The 15703-nt window shown below is 35.9% G+C and overlaps 1 protein-coding gene across 1 annotated transcript; it reads left to right on the top strand.

Moving 5' to 3' along the window:
• Nucleotides 1-39: 39 nt before the first annotated feature.
• LOC102806212 (uncharacterized) lies at nt 40-14419 on the top strand. Its single transcript, XM_085494026.1, has 9 exons — nt 40-282; nt 3553-3799; nt 9001-9060; nt 9351-9423; nt 9815-9993; nt 10289-10528; nt 10799-10881; nt 13213-13409; nt 13771-14419. Exons 1-9 carry the CDS (start codon nt 165-167, stop codon nt 14269-14271), a joined length of 1698 nt encoding a protein of 565 aa, XP_085350152.1. The 5' UTR covers nt 40-164; the 3' UTR covers nt 14272-14419.
• The last annotated feature ends 1284 nt before the right edge of the window (nt 14420-15703 follow it).

The following is a 15703-nucleotide window of genomic DNA, read 5'->3' as shown; positions in this document are numbered from 1 at the left end:
CATTGTAATTTTTGTATTTCTAAAAAGGTCACTGCGCAGGTTCATCAGGTCGCGTTGTTGTATTTGGCGTGTCAGATTTCTGTCCCATTGTCTGACTGATTTGTTACATAACGGTTGAATACCAGATCGTATGTGTATACAACACAACAACAAGGCAGTGAACTATGGCTACTGCACCGGGAATCGGGATGATGGCAAATCTTATGGAAGCGGTACAAAATTTCGGTGTATCTGATTGTGCTCGGATCATTCAACTACACCCAGAAACTGTTAATTTAATTGGTAAGAATAATTGTTGTAATTACCTAAATTTGCGGTTCATTGTTGACATCTGACCTTTGTTGTGTATCAATGTTGAAACCACATCTAATTGGATTCAGATGTTGAGTGCCGTTTACCAACGGTTTATAGTCATCTTGTTTTAAGGGATTGACCATTGAAAATCGTGAGGGGTGACGGAAGATTTGTTCAAAAAATTTGCAAGGTAGATACCAAAAATAAAGTTGCATGTAACGTGTTGCAAGAAATATAAAAATGTGCCGATAAGACCCCCCATGTTTTCAAATGTTTAACCCCTTACATGTAAATCAATTCTATCATAGAACTACAAAGCACGTACTTCCATGCTGGTATTAACAATATATCCCATCTTATATGTTTACATTTGAAATTAAATTGTACCCTTGTGATCAAATAATAATTCATTGTGTGTAGAATTTAAAAAAAATCACCATTTTAATATTTCACACTTTTTCTGCACTTGAAATCTGATTGAAAACAATATTTGATGAGAAACTTCACCCATAAAACTAACTATCCACACTATACATGCACCATCTGCATCTAATTAGGATATGATTAATTACCCATAATCAATTTACTCATATAATACAATTCTAGTTTGGGCTTTATTGTTTTTGTTTTTTCTCAATTTTTTTGTTTTGAAATATGAACAGTAGGTATTAAATTATTATTTCCCATACCATACTTACATAATTTTATTTGGAATAATTATTTATTTGCTGGCAATTTTTTTAGGGACGACGTCAAAAGATCGATGTCGGATAACAAACTTATTTCCTTTAGTTTGGGAGTGGGGGTTTTGACCTCAAAAAGTTTCCATCCTACAAAAACGATTTTATTTTTTAATGAAGTCAAAAAAAATCTTGGAGTATTTGTAGTTCGTTTTTTTTCTATCCAATCATGGACAGAAATAACCGAAAAGGGAAAAAAACAGAAAAATGGTTTGGTCCGAGTGTAAATCTGCGTCAAATGAGGTGCATTTGTAAAATCTTTTTACACCCACCCGACAACCAACTGCTATGCAATACTACTGTCCGATTATCAATTTGTATTTAATGGTGAATGTAGTCTGACGCCATGACCGATAATTATCAATTAAGTTTCAGTGGGGGGTAGGGGGTTTGGAAAAAAACTAAAGGAATTAAGTTTTTTATCCGACATCGATCTTTTGACGTCGTCCCTTAGGTGGCTAGTAATCGTTAAAGCCCACAAAGTAAATAAAGACACAAGATGAATGAAAACATCTATTTTTTTAATATTGTTGTTTGATACTCAATAATGTTGACCAAATCAAACTATGATTTATACAATCTCACAACAGTATTCATTGGATGAAAAATTAAAACCAATAATACATATGTGCGGTGATTGTTATTGTACATGTATGTATCAAAACATTATTTACCAAAAACTAATTGGGTCTTTGCATAGTCCTTGGTTCATTGAAATGTGATGATGAATACTCTATGAAAGTTTCAATAAAATCCAAATAGTGTTTTTTTATATATCAGTGGAACATTCATGGAAAAATTAACTAATTATGCGAATTAGGTAATTAATATCCACAATTATTTACCCTAAAACTAATCAGGTCTGTGCATAGTCCAAGAGAATCTATGTAGCAAGTCTCATTGAAATATGATGATCAGTATTTGAGTTATCAGGCGAAAAGCTGAAAATTAACTAATTATGCTAATAAGGTAATTAATATGCACAAATATTTACCCCAAAACTAATCAGGTCTCTGCACAGTCTTTAAATAACTATGTACCAAGTTTCATTGAAATGTGATGATTACTACTTGAAATATCAAAAGCTGAAAATTAATTAATTATGCAAATTAGGTAATTAATATGTACTGATATTACCCTAAAAACCATCAGGTCTGTGCAGTGTCCTATGATATCTATGTACCAAGTTTTATTGAAATGTGATGATTAGTACTTGAGATATCAGGGAAAAGCCAAAAATTAATTAATCATTATGCAAATTAGGCAATTAATATTGCACAGATTTTTACCCAAAACTAATCAAATCTGCGCATTAGTTCAGAACATCTATGTGCCAAGTTTCATCAAAATCCAATGAGTGGTTCTTTAGATATCAGTGGAACAATTATGGAACAGCTAAAAATCAGCTAATTACCATGCAAATTAGGTCATTAATATGCATGGATTTTTACCAAAACCTAAACAAATCTGCGCATTGGCCCAGAGCATCTATTCACCAAGTTTCATCAAAAATCAATGTATGGTTCTTGAGATATCAGTGGAACACACACACACACACAGACACACTAACTGCTAAGACTCCCTTTTTGTGCTTCGCACACAGGAGTCAGAAACTACATATTCTCATCTATATTGCATCCTTGAAGTAATACAAAATACTGAAAATAAAGTACAAATAAAATAAAATTGGCACTAAAAACCTGTTCCCTTCATCGCTGAAACAAGAGGTTGCTATTGCCTTATAAAGTAACATTGAACGTTTTCAAATGACGTTGTTGTTCACTGTGCTTCCTGATTGCCTAGTTGTATTCAGTTGCCATTGGCATTTATAAACATTTATAAAGATGGAAGAAAAAAGTTTGCTGAACACATAGGTTAGATGGATTAAACAAAAAAAAATTTGATTTTATCATCCATGTTTTGAATTACTGCGACTAACAGGAATTCTAAATTTACATATTAACTATAAAATACTGCTGGCATTCTATTTAATTTAGCTTTCGTGTAATTTCACTAATTTAAGATGTACCTAATTTTAAAGAAAATTTATTATGATTGTTGTAACTTTAGTTTAATTGAGATTCGGTGTTAAAATGGAAGTGTTTTACAGTATTCAAAAATGTTATCAAAGGGAATTTAAACACACTCAAATGAGAGGAAGAACATACTGAACATCATTGAAATTTGAACATTTTTTATGTATTTAACCCAATTCGCATCTCCCTGCGTCATTTCCTTAGTCATGGCCAATTTAAGAAAAACTTAAATCCCATAAAATATATTCAAAATGCTTAAAACAAATCCATATTCATTTTGAATATTATAAGTACCGGTAGTAATAATTATCTTCACTGCAGTTTTGCCCTGAATGTTTTAATTGTAAAATGTATTAAGTTTTAAGGTAGCAGGGATTTTTTTATGTTGGTTCATTGGCAACACTGACCATCATGATATCTCACCAATTCTGTGACTTTAAGTAGTACATGTACTCATGTGCTTTTTTTTTACTTTGTTGTAGGCTGGAGTGGATTAACACCCATTCACAAAGCAGCTCTGCGAGGAAATCTAGAAATTGTCCAATTATTAATAGCTAATGGTGCTTTTATTAATCAGCCGAACAATGCTGGAGAATTACCCGTCCATTATGCATGCAAACGAGGGAGTCCTATGATTATTCATTTACTAGTACAGCATGGTGCAGCCATGGATGAGGTTGATTCATTAGGAAGGGGGTGTATTCATCATGCTGCTTCAGGGGGCTCATTGTAAGTACTACATGTCTATATCCCAGAATGCATTGCATCAATGGATGATGTTGATTCATTAGGAAGGGAGTGTATTCATCATGCTGCTTTAGGGGGCTCATTGTAAGTACTACATGTCTATATCCCAGAATGCATTGCATCACTGGATGATGTTGATTCATTAGCAAGGGGGTGTATTCATCATGCTGCTTCAGGGGGCTCATTGTAAGTACTATATGTCTATATCTCAGAATGCATTGCATCAATGGATGATGTTGATTCATTAGGAAGGGGATGTATTCATCATGCTGTTTCAGGGGGGCTCATTGTAAGTACTATATGTCTATATCCCAGAATGCATTGCATCAATGGATGATGTTGATTCATTAGGAAGGAAGTGTATTCATCATGCTGCTTCAGGGGACTCATTGTAAGTACTACATGTCTATATCCCAGAATGCATTGCATCACTGGATGATGTTGATTCATTAGCAAGTGGGTGTATTCATCATGCTGCTTCAGGGGGCTCATTGTAAGTACTACATGTCTATATCTCAGAATGCATTGCATCAATGGATGATGTTGATTCATTAGGAAGGGGATGTATTCATCATGCTGTTTCAGGGGGGCTCATTGTAAGTACTATATGTCTATATCCCAGAATGCATTGCATCAATGGATGATGTTGATTCATTAGGAAGGAAGTGTATTCATCATGCTGCTTCAGGGGGCTCATTGTAAGTACTACATGTCTATATCCCAGAATGCATTGCATCACTGGATGATGTTGATTCATTAGCAAGTGGGTGTATTCATCATGCTGCTTCAGGGGGCTCATTGTAAGTACTATATGTCTATATCCCAGAATGCATTGCATCAATGGATGATGTTGATTCATTAGGAAGAGAGTGTATTCATCATGCTGCTTCAGGGGGCTCATTGTAAGTACTATATGTCTATATCTCAGAATGCATTGCATCAATGGATGATGTTGATTCATTAGGAAGGGGATGTATTCATCATGCTGCTTCAGGGGGCTCATTGTAAGTACTACATGTCTATATCTCAGAATGCATTGCATCAATGGATGATGTTGATTCATTAGGAAGGGGATGTATTCATCATGCTGTTTCAGGGGGGCTCATTGTAAGTACTATATGTCTATATCCCAGAATGCATTGCATCAATGGATGATGTTGATTCATTAGGAAGAGAGTGTATTCATCATGCTGCTTCAGGGGGCTCATTGTAAGTACTACATGTCTATATCTCAGAATGCATTGCATCAATGGATGATGTTGATTCATTAGGAAGGGGATGTATTCATCATGCTGTTTCAGGGGGGCTCATTGTAAGTACTACATGTCTATATCCCAGAATGCATTGCATCAATGGATGATGTTGATTCATTAGGAAGGGGATGTATTCATCATGCTGTTTCAGGGGGGCTCATTGTAAGTACTACATGTCTATATCTCAGAATGCATTGCATCAATGGATGATGTTGATTCATTAGGAAGGGGATGTTTTCATCATGCTGCTTCAGGGGGCTCATTGTAAGTACTACATGTCTATATCTCAGAATGCATTGCATCAATGGATGATGTTGATTCATTAGGAAGGGGATGTATTCATCATGCTGCTTCAGGGGGCTCATTGTAAGTACTATATGTCTATATCTCAGAATGCATTGCATCAATGGATGATGTTGATTCATTAGGAAGGGGATGTATTCATCATGCTGTTTCAGGGGGGCTCATTGTAAGTACTATATGTCTATATCCCAGAATGCATTGCATCAATGGATGATGTTGATTCATTAGGAAGGAAGTGTATTCATCATGCTGCTTCAGGGGACTCATTGTAAGTACTACATGTCTATATCCCAGAATGCATTGCATCACTGGATGATGTTGATTCATTAGCAAGTGGGTGTATTCATCATGCTGCTTCAGGGGGCTCATTGTAAGTACTACATGTCTATATCTCAGAATGCATTGCATCAATGGATGATGTTGATTCATTAGGAAGGGGATGTATTCATCATGCTGTTTCAGGGGGGCTCATTGTAAGTACTATATGTCTATATCCCAGAATGCATTGCATCAATGGATGATGTTGATTCATTAGGAAGGAAGTGTATTCATCATGCTGCTTCAGGGGGCTCATTGTAAGTACTACATGTCTATATCCCAGAATGCATTGCATCACTGGATGATGTTGATTCATTAGCAAGTGGGTGTATTCATCATGCTGCTTCAGGGGGCTCATTGTAAGTACTATATGTCTATATCCCAGAATGCATTGCATCAATGGATGATGTTGATTCATTAGGAAGAGAGTGTATTCATCATGCTGCTTCAGGGGGCTCATTGTAAGTACTATATGTCTATATCTCAGAATGCATTGCATCAATGGATGATGTTGATTCATTAGGAAGGGGATGTATTCATCATGCTGCTTCAGGGGGCTCATTGTAAGTACTACATGTCTATATCTCAGAATGCATTGCATCAATGGATGATGTTGATTCATTAGGAAGGGGATGTATTCATCATGCTGTTTCAGGGGGGCTCATTGTAAGTACTATATGTCTATATCCCAGAATGCATTGCATCAATGGATGATGTTGATTCATTAGGAAGAGAGTGTATTCATCATGCTGCTTCAGGGGGCTCATTGTAAGTACTACATGTCTATATCTCAGAATGCATTGCATCAATGGATGATGTTGATTCATTAGGAAGGGGATGTATTCATCATGCTGTTTCAGGGGGGCTCATTGTAAGTACTACATGTCTATATCCCAGAATGCATTGCATCAATGGATGATGTTGATTCATTAGGAAGGGGATGTATTCATCATGCTGTTTCAGGGGGGCTCATTGTAAGTACTACATGTCTATATCTCAGAATGCATTGCATCAATGGATGATGTTGATTCATTAGGAAGGGGATGTTTTCATCATGCTGCTTCAGGGGGCTCATTGTAAGTACTACATGTCTATATCTCAGAATGCATTGCATCAATGGATGATGTTGATTCATTAGGAAGGGGATGTATTCATCATGCTGTTTCAGGGGGGCTCATTGTAAGTACTACATGTCTATATCCCAGAATGCATTGCATCAATGGATGATGTTGATTCATTAGGAAGTGGGTGTATTCATCATGCTGTTTCAGGGGGGCTCATTGTAAGTACTACATGTCTATATCCCAGAATGCATTGCATCAATGGATGATGTTGATTCATTAGGAAGGGAGTGTATTCATCATGCTGTTTCAGGGGGGCTCATTGTAAGTACTACATGTCTATATCCCAGAATGCATTGCATCAATGGACGATGTTGTTTCATTAGGAAGGGGATGTATTCATCATGCTGTTTCAGGGGGGCTCATTGTAAGTACTACATGTCTATATCCCAGAATGCATTGCATCAATGGATGATGTTGATTCATTAGGAAGGGGATGTATTCATCATGCTGCTTCAGGGGGGCTCATTGTAAGTACTACATGTCTATATCCCAGAATGCATTGCATCAATGGATGATGTTGATTCATTAGGAAGGGGATGTATTCATCATGCTGTTTCAGGGGGGCTCATTGTAAGTACTATATGTCTATATCCCAGAATGCATTGCATCAATGGATGATGTTGATTCATTAGGAAGTGGGTGTATTCATCATGCTGTTTCAGGGGGGCTCATTGTAAGTACTACATGTCTATATCCCAGAATGCATTGCATCAATGGATGATGTTGTTTCATTAGGAAGGGGATGTATTCATCATGCTGTTTCAGGGGGGCTCATTGTAAGTACTATATGTCTATATCCCAGAATGCATTGCATCAATGGATGATGTTGATTCATTAGGAAGGGGATGTATTCATCATGCTGTTTCAGGGGGGCTCATTGTAAGTACTATATGTCTATATCCCAGAATGCATTGCATCAATGGATGATGTTGTTTCATTAGGAAGGGGATGTATTCATCATGCTGTTTCAGGGGTTCATTGTAAGTACTATATGTCTATATCTCAGAATGCATTGCATCAATGGATGATGTTGATTCATTAGGAAGGGGATGTATTCATCATGCTGCTTCAGGGGGCTCATTGTAAGTACTACATGTCTATATCTCAGAATGCATTGCATCAATGGATGATGTTGATTCATTAGCAAGTGGGTGTATTCATCATGCTGTTTCAGGGGGGCTCATTGTAAGTACTATATGTCTATATCCCAGAATGCATTGCATCAATGGATGATGTTGTTTCATTAGGAAGGGGATGTATTCATCATGCTGTTTCAGGGGGTTCATTGTAAGTACTATATGTCTATATCCCAGAATGCATTGCATCACTGGATGATGTTGATTCATTAGCAAGGGGGTGTATTCATCATGCTGCTTCAGGGGGCTCATTGTAAGTACTACATGTCTATATCTCAGAATGCATTGCATCAATGGATGATGTTGATTCATTAGGAAGGGGATGTATTCATCATGCTGTTTCAGGGGGGCTCATTGTAAGTACTATATGTCTATATCCCAGAATGCATTGCATCAATGGATGATGTTGTTTCATTAGAAAGGGGATGTATTCATCATGCTGTTTCAGGGGGGCTCATTGTAAGTACTATATGTCTATATCCCAGAATGCATTGCATCAATGGATGATGTTGTTTCATTAGGAAGGGGATGTATTCATCATGCTGTTTCAGGGGGTTCATTGTAAGTACTATATGTCTATATCCCAGAATGCATTGCATCAATGAATAATGTTTGACATTTGTTAACTGTGCATTGCAAAATGCTTATTTTATTAAAGAGACAGTGTCATAACTGCATGTGCAAAATTCTTCTGTTTTGTTGGTTCTTACATTCATTGTATTCATTGAGTGATTCATTTAAACATTGCAGCTAATTATGGCCATCATTGGATCATATCCTAGTGCCTGTATGCTTTGAACCATGATTGGCCCAATACATTAGATTTGGCCAACATTTAGTCGTCTAGATTGGTTTATTTTCTCACTAAATGCTGTGAGACCTGTGTAATGCATACAGGTATGTACATGTAGTTTGGGATGATGTGCCTTTAAAGTATCAAAAATCAGAAGTTATTGTGCTAGTTTGATGGTACTTGTAGGGAGTACAGTTAATATTACACATAAATTTGTTGTTTTGAGTTTATTTATTATGTTTATATCCACTATTAGGCATGCCATGCAGTATCTGGTTGAAGTTGTTGGTTCATCATTGAATAAGAGAGACAATAGGTAAGTAATAATAATTACATCATTCTCTGTGCTAAATTCAAAATATTTCATCCAGGGAAAAAGTAATTCTTCTTGGCAGCATCGCATTATTTTACAGGATAATGTATCAAATATAATCTGAACTGAAGTATCATTGTTTATTGTTGGGTAACTGTTCAAATTTGATGTCACAAATTTGCAATTTGCGTGACTCGCAAAGTTCGTGAATTTTTGTCTCTCGAAAAATTTAAAGTTGTTTTCAGTAGTTGCAGAATGCCCCTCTGAGTCTTTCATTTCTGTTCTTATTTCAGCGGAATATCTGCCCTACATCTAGCAAGTCAGTTCGGGCATTTTGACACAGTTAGGTATCTACTGAAAAACCAGGTATGTTTTGATAAGTGTGTGATGAGCTTCAGGGTTTTCACTTGCTGACATTTTGCATTCTCTAATCACACAGTTCTAGAACTATCAGACTTAGTTATTGCAGTAAACGATTAAAAATTTTAAAATTATTAAATTTGTATATAAACAAGAATTGAAATATATTTTGTAATAGATTGTTTATTCAAGTGGTGTGTGTGACTAAAATTGAGGCTTGCTCAGTGTTTGTTTTCTGCAGTAGCCCATTTTGTTTATTTGTTGGTTTTGTTGGGAGTGAATTTGGTCATCATTATCAAGTTTTATAACATAAGAATGAATGAGAAATGTTATTTAGTGCTTGTCCACATAATGTCCACAAAAACTGTAGTTGATGTAATTACATATTTTCTAAAAGCGATCCGATGTGAACTGGATGGATCATGCTGGGAATCTTGCACTCCATTTAGCATGTACAAACGGGCATTCTGACATAGCATGGGTGCTGTTGCAGAAGGGAAAAATTGCACAGATCAACCAGAAAAACAAGGCTGGTGATTGTCCACTAAATATTGCCAGAGACGGAAAATCATACAGGTAATTATTATAAAGAACATTTTGATTCATATTATTAATATTCTCTGCTTACCCTGTATTGCACTTACTGCTATCAATTCTGCACTTCCACATGCCTGTTCCAAACTCCAAGCCACCTTTTCCACACTTCATGCTGCCTGGCCCATAGTTTAATACTGTCCCATAGTTCAATACTGTCCCATAGTTCAATACCGTCCCATAGTTCAAGTTGCCTGTTCCACAGTTCAAGCCACCTGTTTCGAATTTTCAAACACCTTTTTCACACATTTTTGATTATATTTCTGTTCTGTTTCAGGCATGCTCCTCTTGCCAAAGAGCTTGCATACTGGGGCAGTTTACGTTGCCAGGACCATCCTCCAAAAGGACCTTTATTTTCGTGGTATTTTCTACTGCTCTTACCAACCATTGCATTTACATTTTTAATACTATCGTGTTCATATTTGGGCGTTTATGGTAATGTTGTTGCCTTATTTGGTATATTTTTCCTGACATGTTTAATTGGTCGACAGATGCACAGACTAGCGCATATGTCAAGGTAGTGTGAATATAAATATTTTTTAAAGATTTTGTTTAGTTTCAAACCAAATTATATGTCATAATAATCATATTTTCATTTTTCAAGATACATAGTCAAAAATGTCAGGGAAATGGTCAAACCTGGCATTTTTACACAGGTTTCGATGGTGAAATTTTTTCGTCATATTATGCAAGGTCACACAGGATGAAATAGGGGTCTCCCTATTGAGTCTGTGGGCCTTCAGTAACAACCAGTGATCACTAATACACTGATATGTATATTTTTCAGGTGGAGTAATCCAGTTTTTTTTGGAGCGTTTGCTGGCGGCTTATTTCACACATCAGTTTGTTATTTCTATCTGGTGCTTCCAAATATCCTTTTATATAATGTATGTTTGGAACAGCCTGTATGTTGTATTAGGAAAGAGGGAGGTGGCATAAGTTTGGAATAATCTATGCTGTATTGGGAGGAGGTGGTAGATGTTTGGAACACCCTGTATGTTGTATTGGGAGGAGGGAGATGGCAGAAGTTTGGAACAGTCTGTATGTTGTATTGGGAGGAGGGAGGTGGCAGCCGTTTCAAACAGTCTGTATGTTGTATTGGGAGGAGGGAGGTGGCATAAGTTTGGAATAGTCTGTATGTTGTATTAGGAAAGAGGGAGGTGGTAGAAGTTTGGAACAGCCTATATGTTGTATTGGGAGGAGGGAGGTGGCAGCCGTTTCAAACAGTCTGTATGTTGTATTGGGAGGAGGGAGGTGGCATAAGTTTGGAACAGTCTGTATGTTGTATTGGGAGGAGGGATGTCATTATTGCTTCAAAAATATTTTAGTTTCAAAGATATTCTTTGCTCAATATAAATTATAAACGTGGGACTATGTGTGACAAACAATATAACAAATGAGTAGAATCACAACACTGGGTGTGCAAGGCTTAGTAGTACAGTACCATTGAGTTAACCAAATTGTCATACATATCTTAGGTGTGTGCAATGATATATACTCGCAATCCATGTTATGTCAACACTACTACTGGTAACACTCGAGCGGAGTGCAACGACTGGTTGGTGTAGTCACCAATAATGGTTACAGCATGTGTAAAAGAATAGTATTATGATGTTTATAATAGTGTAAACATTTTTGCATTTTCATTTTAAAAAACTGACGTTATACGCCAGCTGGGCACAGGGCTGGACATGTTTGGTCTGAGGTTTGGTGTAAAGTTACAAAAAAAAAGTGTGAGTTTATAAATTATGCTTATGCTTAACTTGGTCTTGCATATACTGTGGAATACTTTATTTTTGCTGGAATAAATTTTCGCTGAAAAGGCTTTTTAGCCGTTTTGTGTTGAATTTATTTTCACTGATTTTTGATGACTTTAATGCGAAATATAGGAAAAAAAGTATATTCGCTGAATTTTATTTTTACGGAATCATCCCTTCAACGAAAATAGCGAAAATAAATTCCAAGCGAAAATAAAGTATTCTACAGTACTGTCTACTAAGCCCTATATGAATTTACTATATTAGCTGCAGGTAATGTAGGCGCAACTAACCCAATAACCTTCGAGTTCGAACACTACTTTTCACAATTGTAAACATTGCGCATTGCTTGATATAATATGAGAACAAAAACAATCGTAATATTATACAAAAACAATCGTAATATTATTATTACATTACATTCACTGGTATCGTCATTGGTCACTACGTCAAGTGGTCGTTTTGCTTTGCTCAGGTTTTACTGGCAGTAATTCAATTTTCAGCACTCCGTCATTTTACGTTTCCAGATTGTGGAACTGCATATCTGATAAATGTATAATCCCATGTCAATTTCACTTGGCAGACATCAGCAGGTACAAGAAACACTGCGATAAAGACTTTGCATTTTCGACATTGTGAAATTCTTTCCTTTTTATGCAAAAAATCATATCAAGTAAAATCATATTTATTAAAGTTATTGTTCATACATGAGTTGTTGAATACACTACATAGTTTTTAATATTATTAAGCTTCTTTCATAAGTATCCTTTTTCTGTAATATTCTTGTGTACCGATAATCCGATATTATCAAAATTATTTATGGGTGCATAGGGAATACACTTCGTTATGAATTATTCTTTATATAAATTTCTGAATTATCTTGTCAAAATTAGTTTTTTCTCCCAAAAAAGGAAAAAATTTCACAATGTCAAAAATAGAAATCTTTATTGTAGCGTTCAGAGTAGGATTAATACTGTTTCTGCTCATGTCAACCTAAAAGAAAATATCATGAGATACATGTATACTGCGGATATATACAAATATGTAAATGAATATTAGAAGAATAATTAATTAATTAATTAATTAATTAATTAAAAATATAATGATGTCTTGTTGATATTTATATAATTCTGAAATTAATATGATACTGGAATTAATTTTGGATGAAAACACAGTTTGGCTGTTTTGTATGAATTTAATTTTTACTGAATGTTTGATGAGTTGATTGTGAAGTATAGGGTTATATTTTCACTGATTCATTGTTTGAGTACAGATAGAAAAATAAAATCTGAGTAAAAATAAAATATTTTACTGTAATTAATTTACTGTTCATGTCTATATTAGAACAATGATAGTCACAAGTTTTATTATTAATTGGATATTGTGGAAGTTGCTAATATAAATATCTTACACTCTCTGTATATTTACCTTAATGTTTCCTTACCCATATGGCCATCTTACTTCTTCATTGGCTTTCCTGCCTATATTCTTTTGCTGTACCAGTATTATGCAATTTTAACCAAAGATCCAGGTATATGTCGTATACCAAGGAGAGGACCCGGAAAAGAGTCTCCATTCATGACAATAGAACACATTGCAACTAAGGAATTGGAAACTGAAAAATACTGTATATTTTGTGAGGTATATATGTTTATTTTTTGGGTCTAGCGCCATCTTACATTAAGCACATAAATTATTTTGTTTTTATTAGATTTTTCTGCAGTTTAGTGGTTAGGGTATTGGTTAATATTTATATGTTTCCATGGTGACTGTAGGCAACATTTGTATTGTTCGTTTAATAGATTGAGTTGATATAATATTTAATTTATGCTTTGTCTTAATCAAAATGTGAAAAAAACGTCTCATTTTAAAGCTCTGATTAGATTGTGATGTTATTGTTGGAGAGGTTAATGAACTTCAAATGTGTTTTTTATTTTGTAATTGGATGGCGGCTAATACTATGCATCCAAACTTATATATCAATGCATGTATTTTTTCACAGATGTCTTTACCCGACCGCACCCGACATTGTAAGCTATGTGAGAACTGCATGGTTGAAATGGATCACCATTGTCTTTTCCTATTAAGATGTGTAGCTGCTAACACTCATCGGCTCTTTGTGTGTTTCATCATCGTCGTCATGTCGGTACAGATTACGTTTCTCTTTTCGGCTGTGAAGTATATGCAAGTGAGTTATGAGGATATGCCGCTTTGGGATATACCGAGCACGGCTTTTTCTGAGCAGGTCTGGCTGTTCACTGTCTGCTTGGTAAATATTGCTTCCATTGTCTGGGGGACGTTTCTTCTGAGAAGTCAGTTGGAGGTGATATCTACGGGACATACCACTGTTATTCGCTCACAGATGAATGCTACTAAGCTCTTGACTTTTCTTGATAAATTAAACAATGTGTGCAATTTTTTCAGAGGGTTAAAAACATTGACGCCAGAAGAAATTTGTGAAATGAAAGCAACGTCTTTGTTTGAGAACGTTCATCCTCTTTAGAAAATGTTCGGACATCTGGAGAGCCCCCAAGTGTCAAGTGCCATATCTTTAGTACAACAGAGAGGAGAGTACACAAACAAACACATTATTTCTGAACAACCAGGAAGTCTGGTTTCATAAAGTAATTTGTTTAAATTTAAAAACAAAATTCAGTGGAAAAATTACTGCAACATGTTACTCCGGTGATTAAGTTAGAATGCCATAGTTACAATGTATGAAACCATACTATGGTATCACATAGAACCCATGTCAAACACACTGTGGTGTGGTATCACATAGAACCCATGTCAAACACACTGTGGTGTGGTATCACATAGAACTCATGTCAAACACACTGTGGTGTGGTATCACATAGAACCCATGTCAAACACACTGTGGTGTGGTATCACATAGAACCCATGTCAAACACACTGTGGTGTGGTATCACATAGAACCCATGTCAAACACACTGTGGTGTGGTATCACATAGAACCCATGTCAAACACACTGTGGTGTGGTATCACATAGAACCCATGTCAAACACTGTGGTGTGGTATCACATAGAACCCATGTCAAACACTGTGGTGTGGTATCACATAGAACCCATGTCAAATACACTGTGGTATGGTATCACATAGAACCCATGTCAAACACTGTGGTGTGGTATCACATAGAATCCATGTCAAACACACTGTGGTGTGGTATCACATAGAACCCATGTCAAACACTGTGGTGTGGTATCACATAGAACCCATGTCAAACACACTGTGGTGTGGTATCACATAGAACCCATGTCAAACACACTATGATGTGGTATCACATAGAACCCATATCAAACATACTGTGTTGTGGTATCACATAGAAACCATGTCAAACACACTGTGGTGTGGTATCACATAGAACCCATATCAAACATACTGTGTTGTGGTATCACATAGAAACCATGTCAAACACACTGTGTTGTGGTATCACATAGAACCTATGTCAAACACACTGTGGTATGGTATCACATAGAACCCATATCAAACACACTGTGATGTGGTATCACATAGAACCCATGTCAAACACACTGTGGTGTGGTATCACATAGAACCCATGTCAAACACACTGTGGTGTGGTATCACATAGAACCCATGTCAAACACACTGTGGTGTGGTATCACATAGAACCTAATTATTATTAGATAATTATAATCTCTCAAAAAATCAGATTCAAATTGAACTTGTGGTAAAGGTGCTCTTGATGAAATCTGACTAGAAACCACATATGTACAATCAAATTTATTTTCTGTAATTATTATAAACCTCAATAATATGGATCACATTGTTTATACACATTGTGCATTTCAAATAGCAGACATATATTAATCACCAAGCGTCTTATTTGAAAGCCGAATCTTAAATTTTGAATTAATTTGAATATGCTTCCAATACTCTTAGCACACAGGAGTTCT

The sequence above is a fragment of the Saccoglossus kowalevskii genome, chromosome 19 (assembly GCF_978046115.1).
Source record: "Saccoglossus kowalevskii chromosome 19, keSacKowa6.1, whole genome shotgun sequence".
Lineage (NCBI taxonomy): Eukaryota > Metazoa > Hemichordata > Enteropneusta > Harrimaniidae > Saccoglossus > Saccoglossus kowalevskii.
The sequence above is the reverse complement of the archived record's forward strand: the minus strand, read 5'-3'. Positions and strand labels throughout refer to the sequence as shown.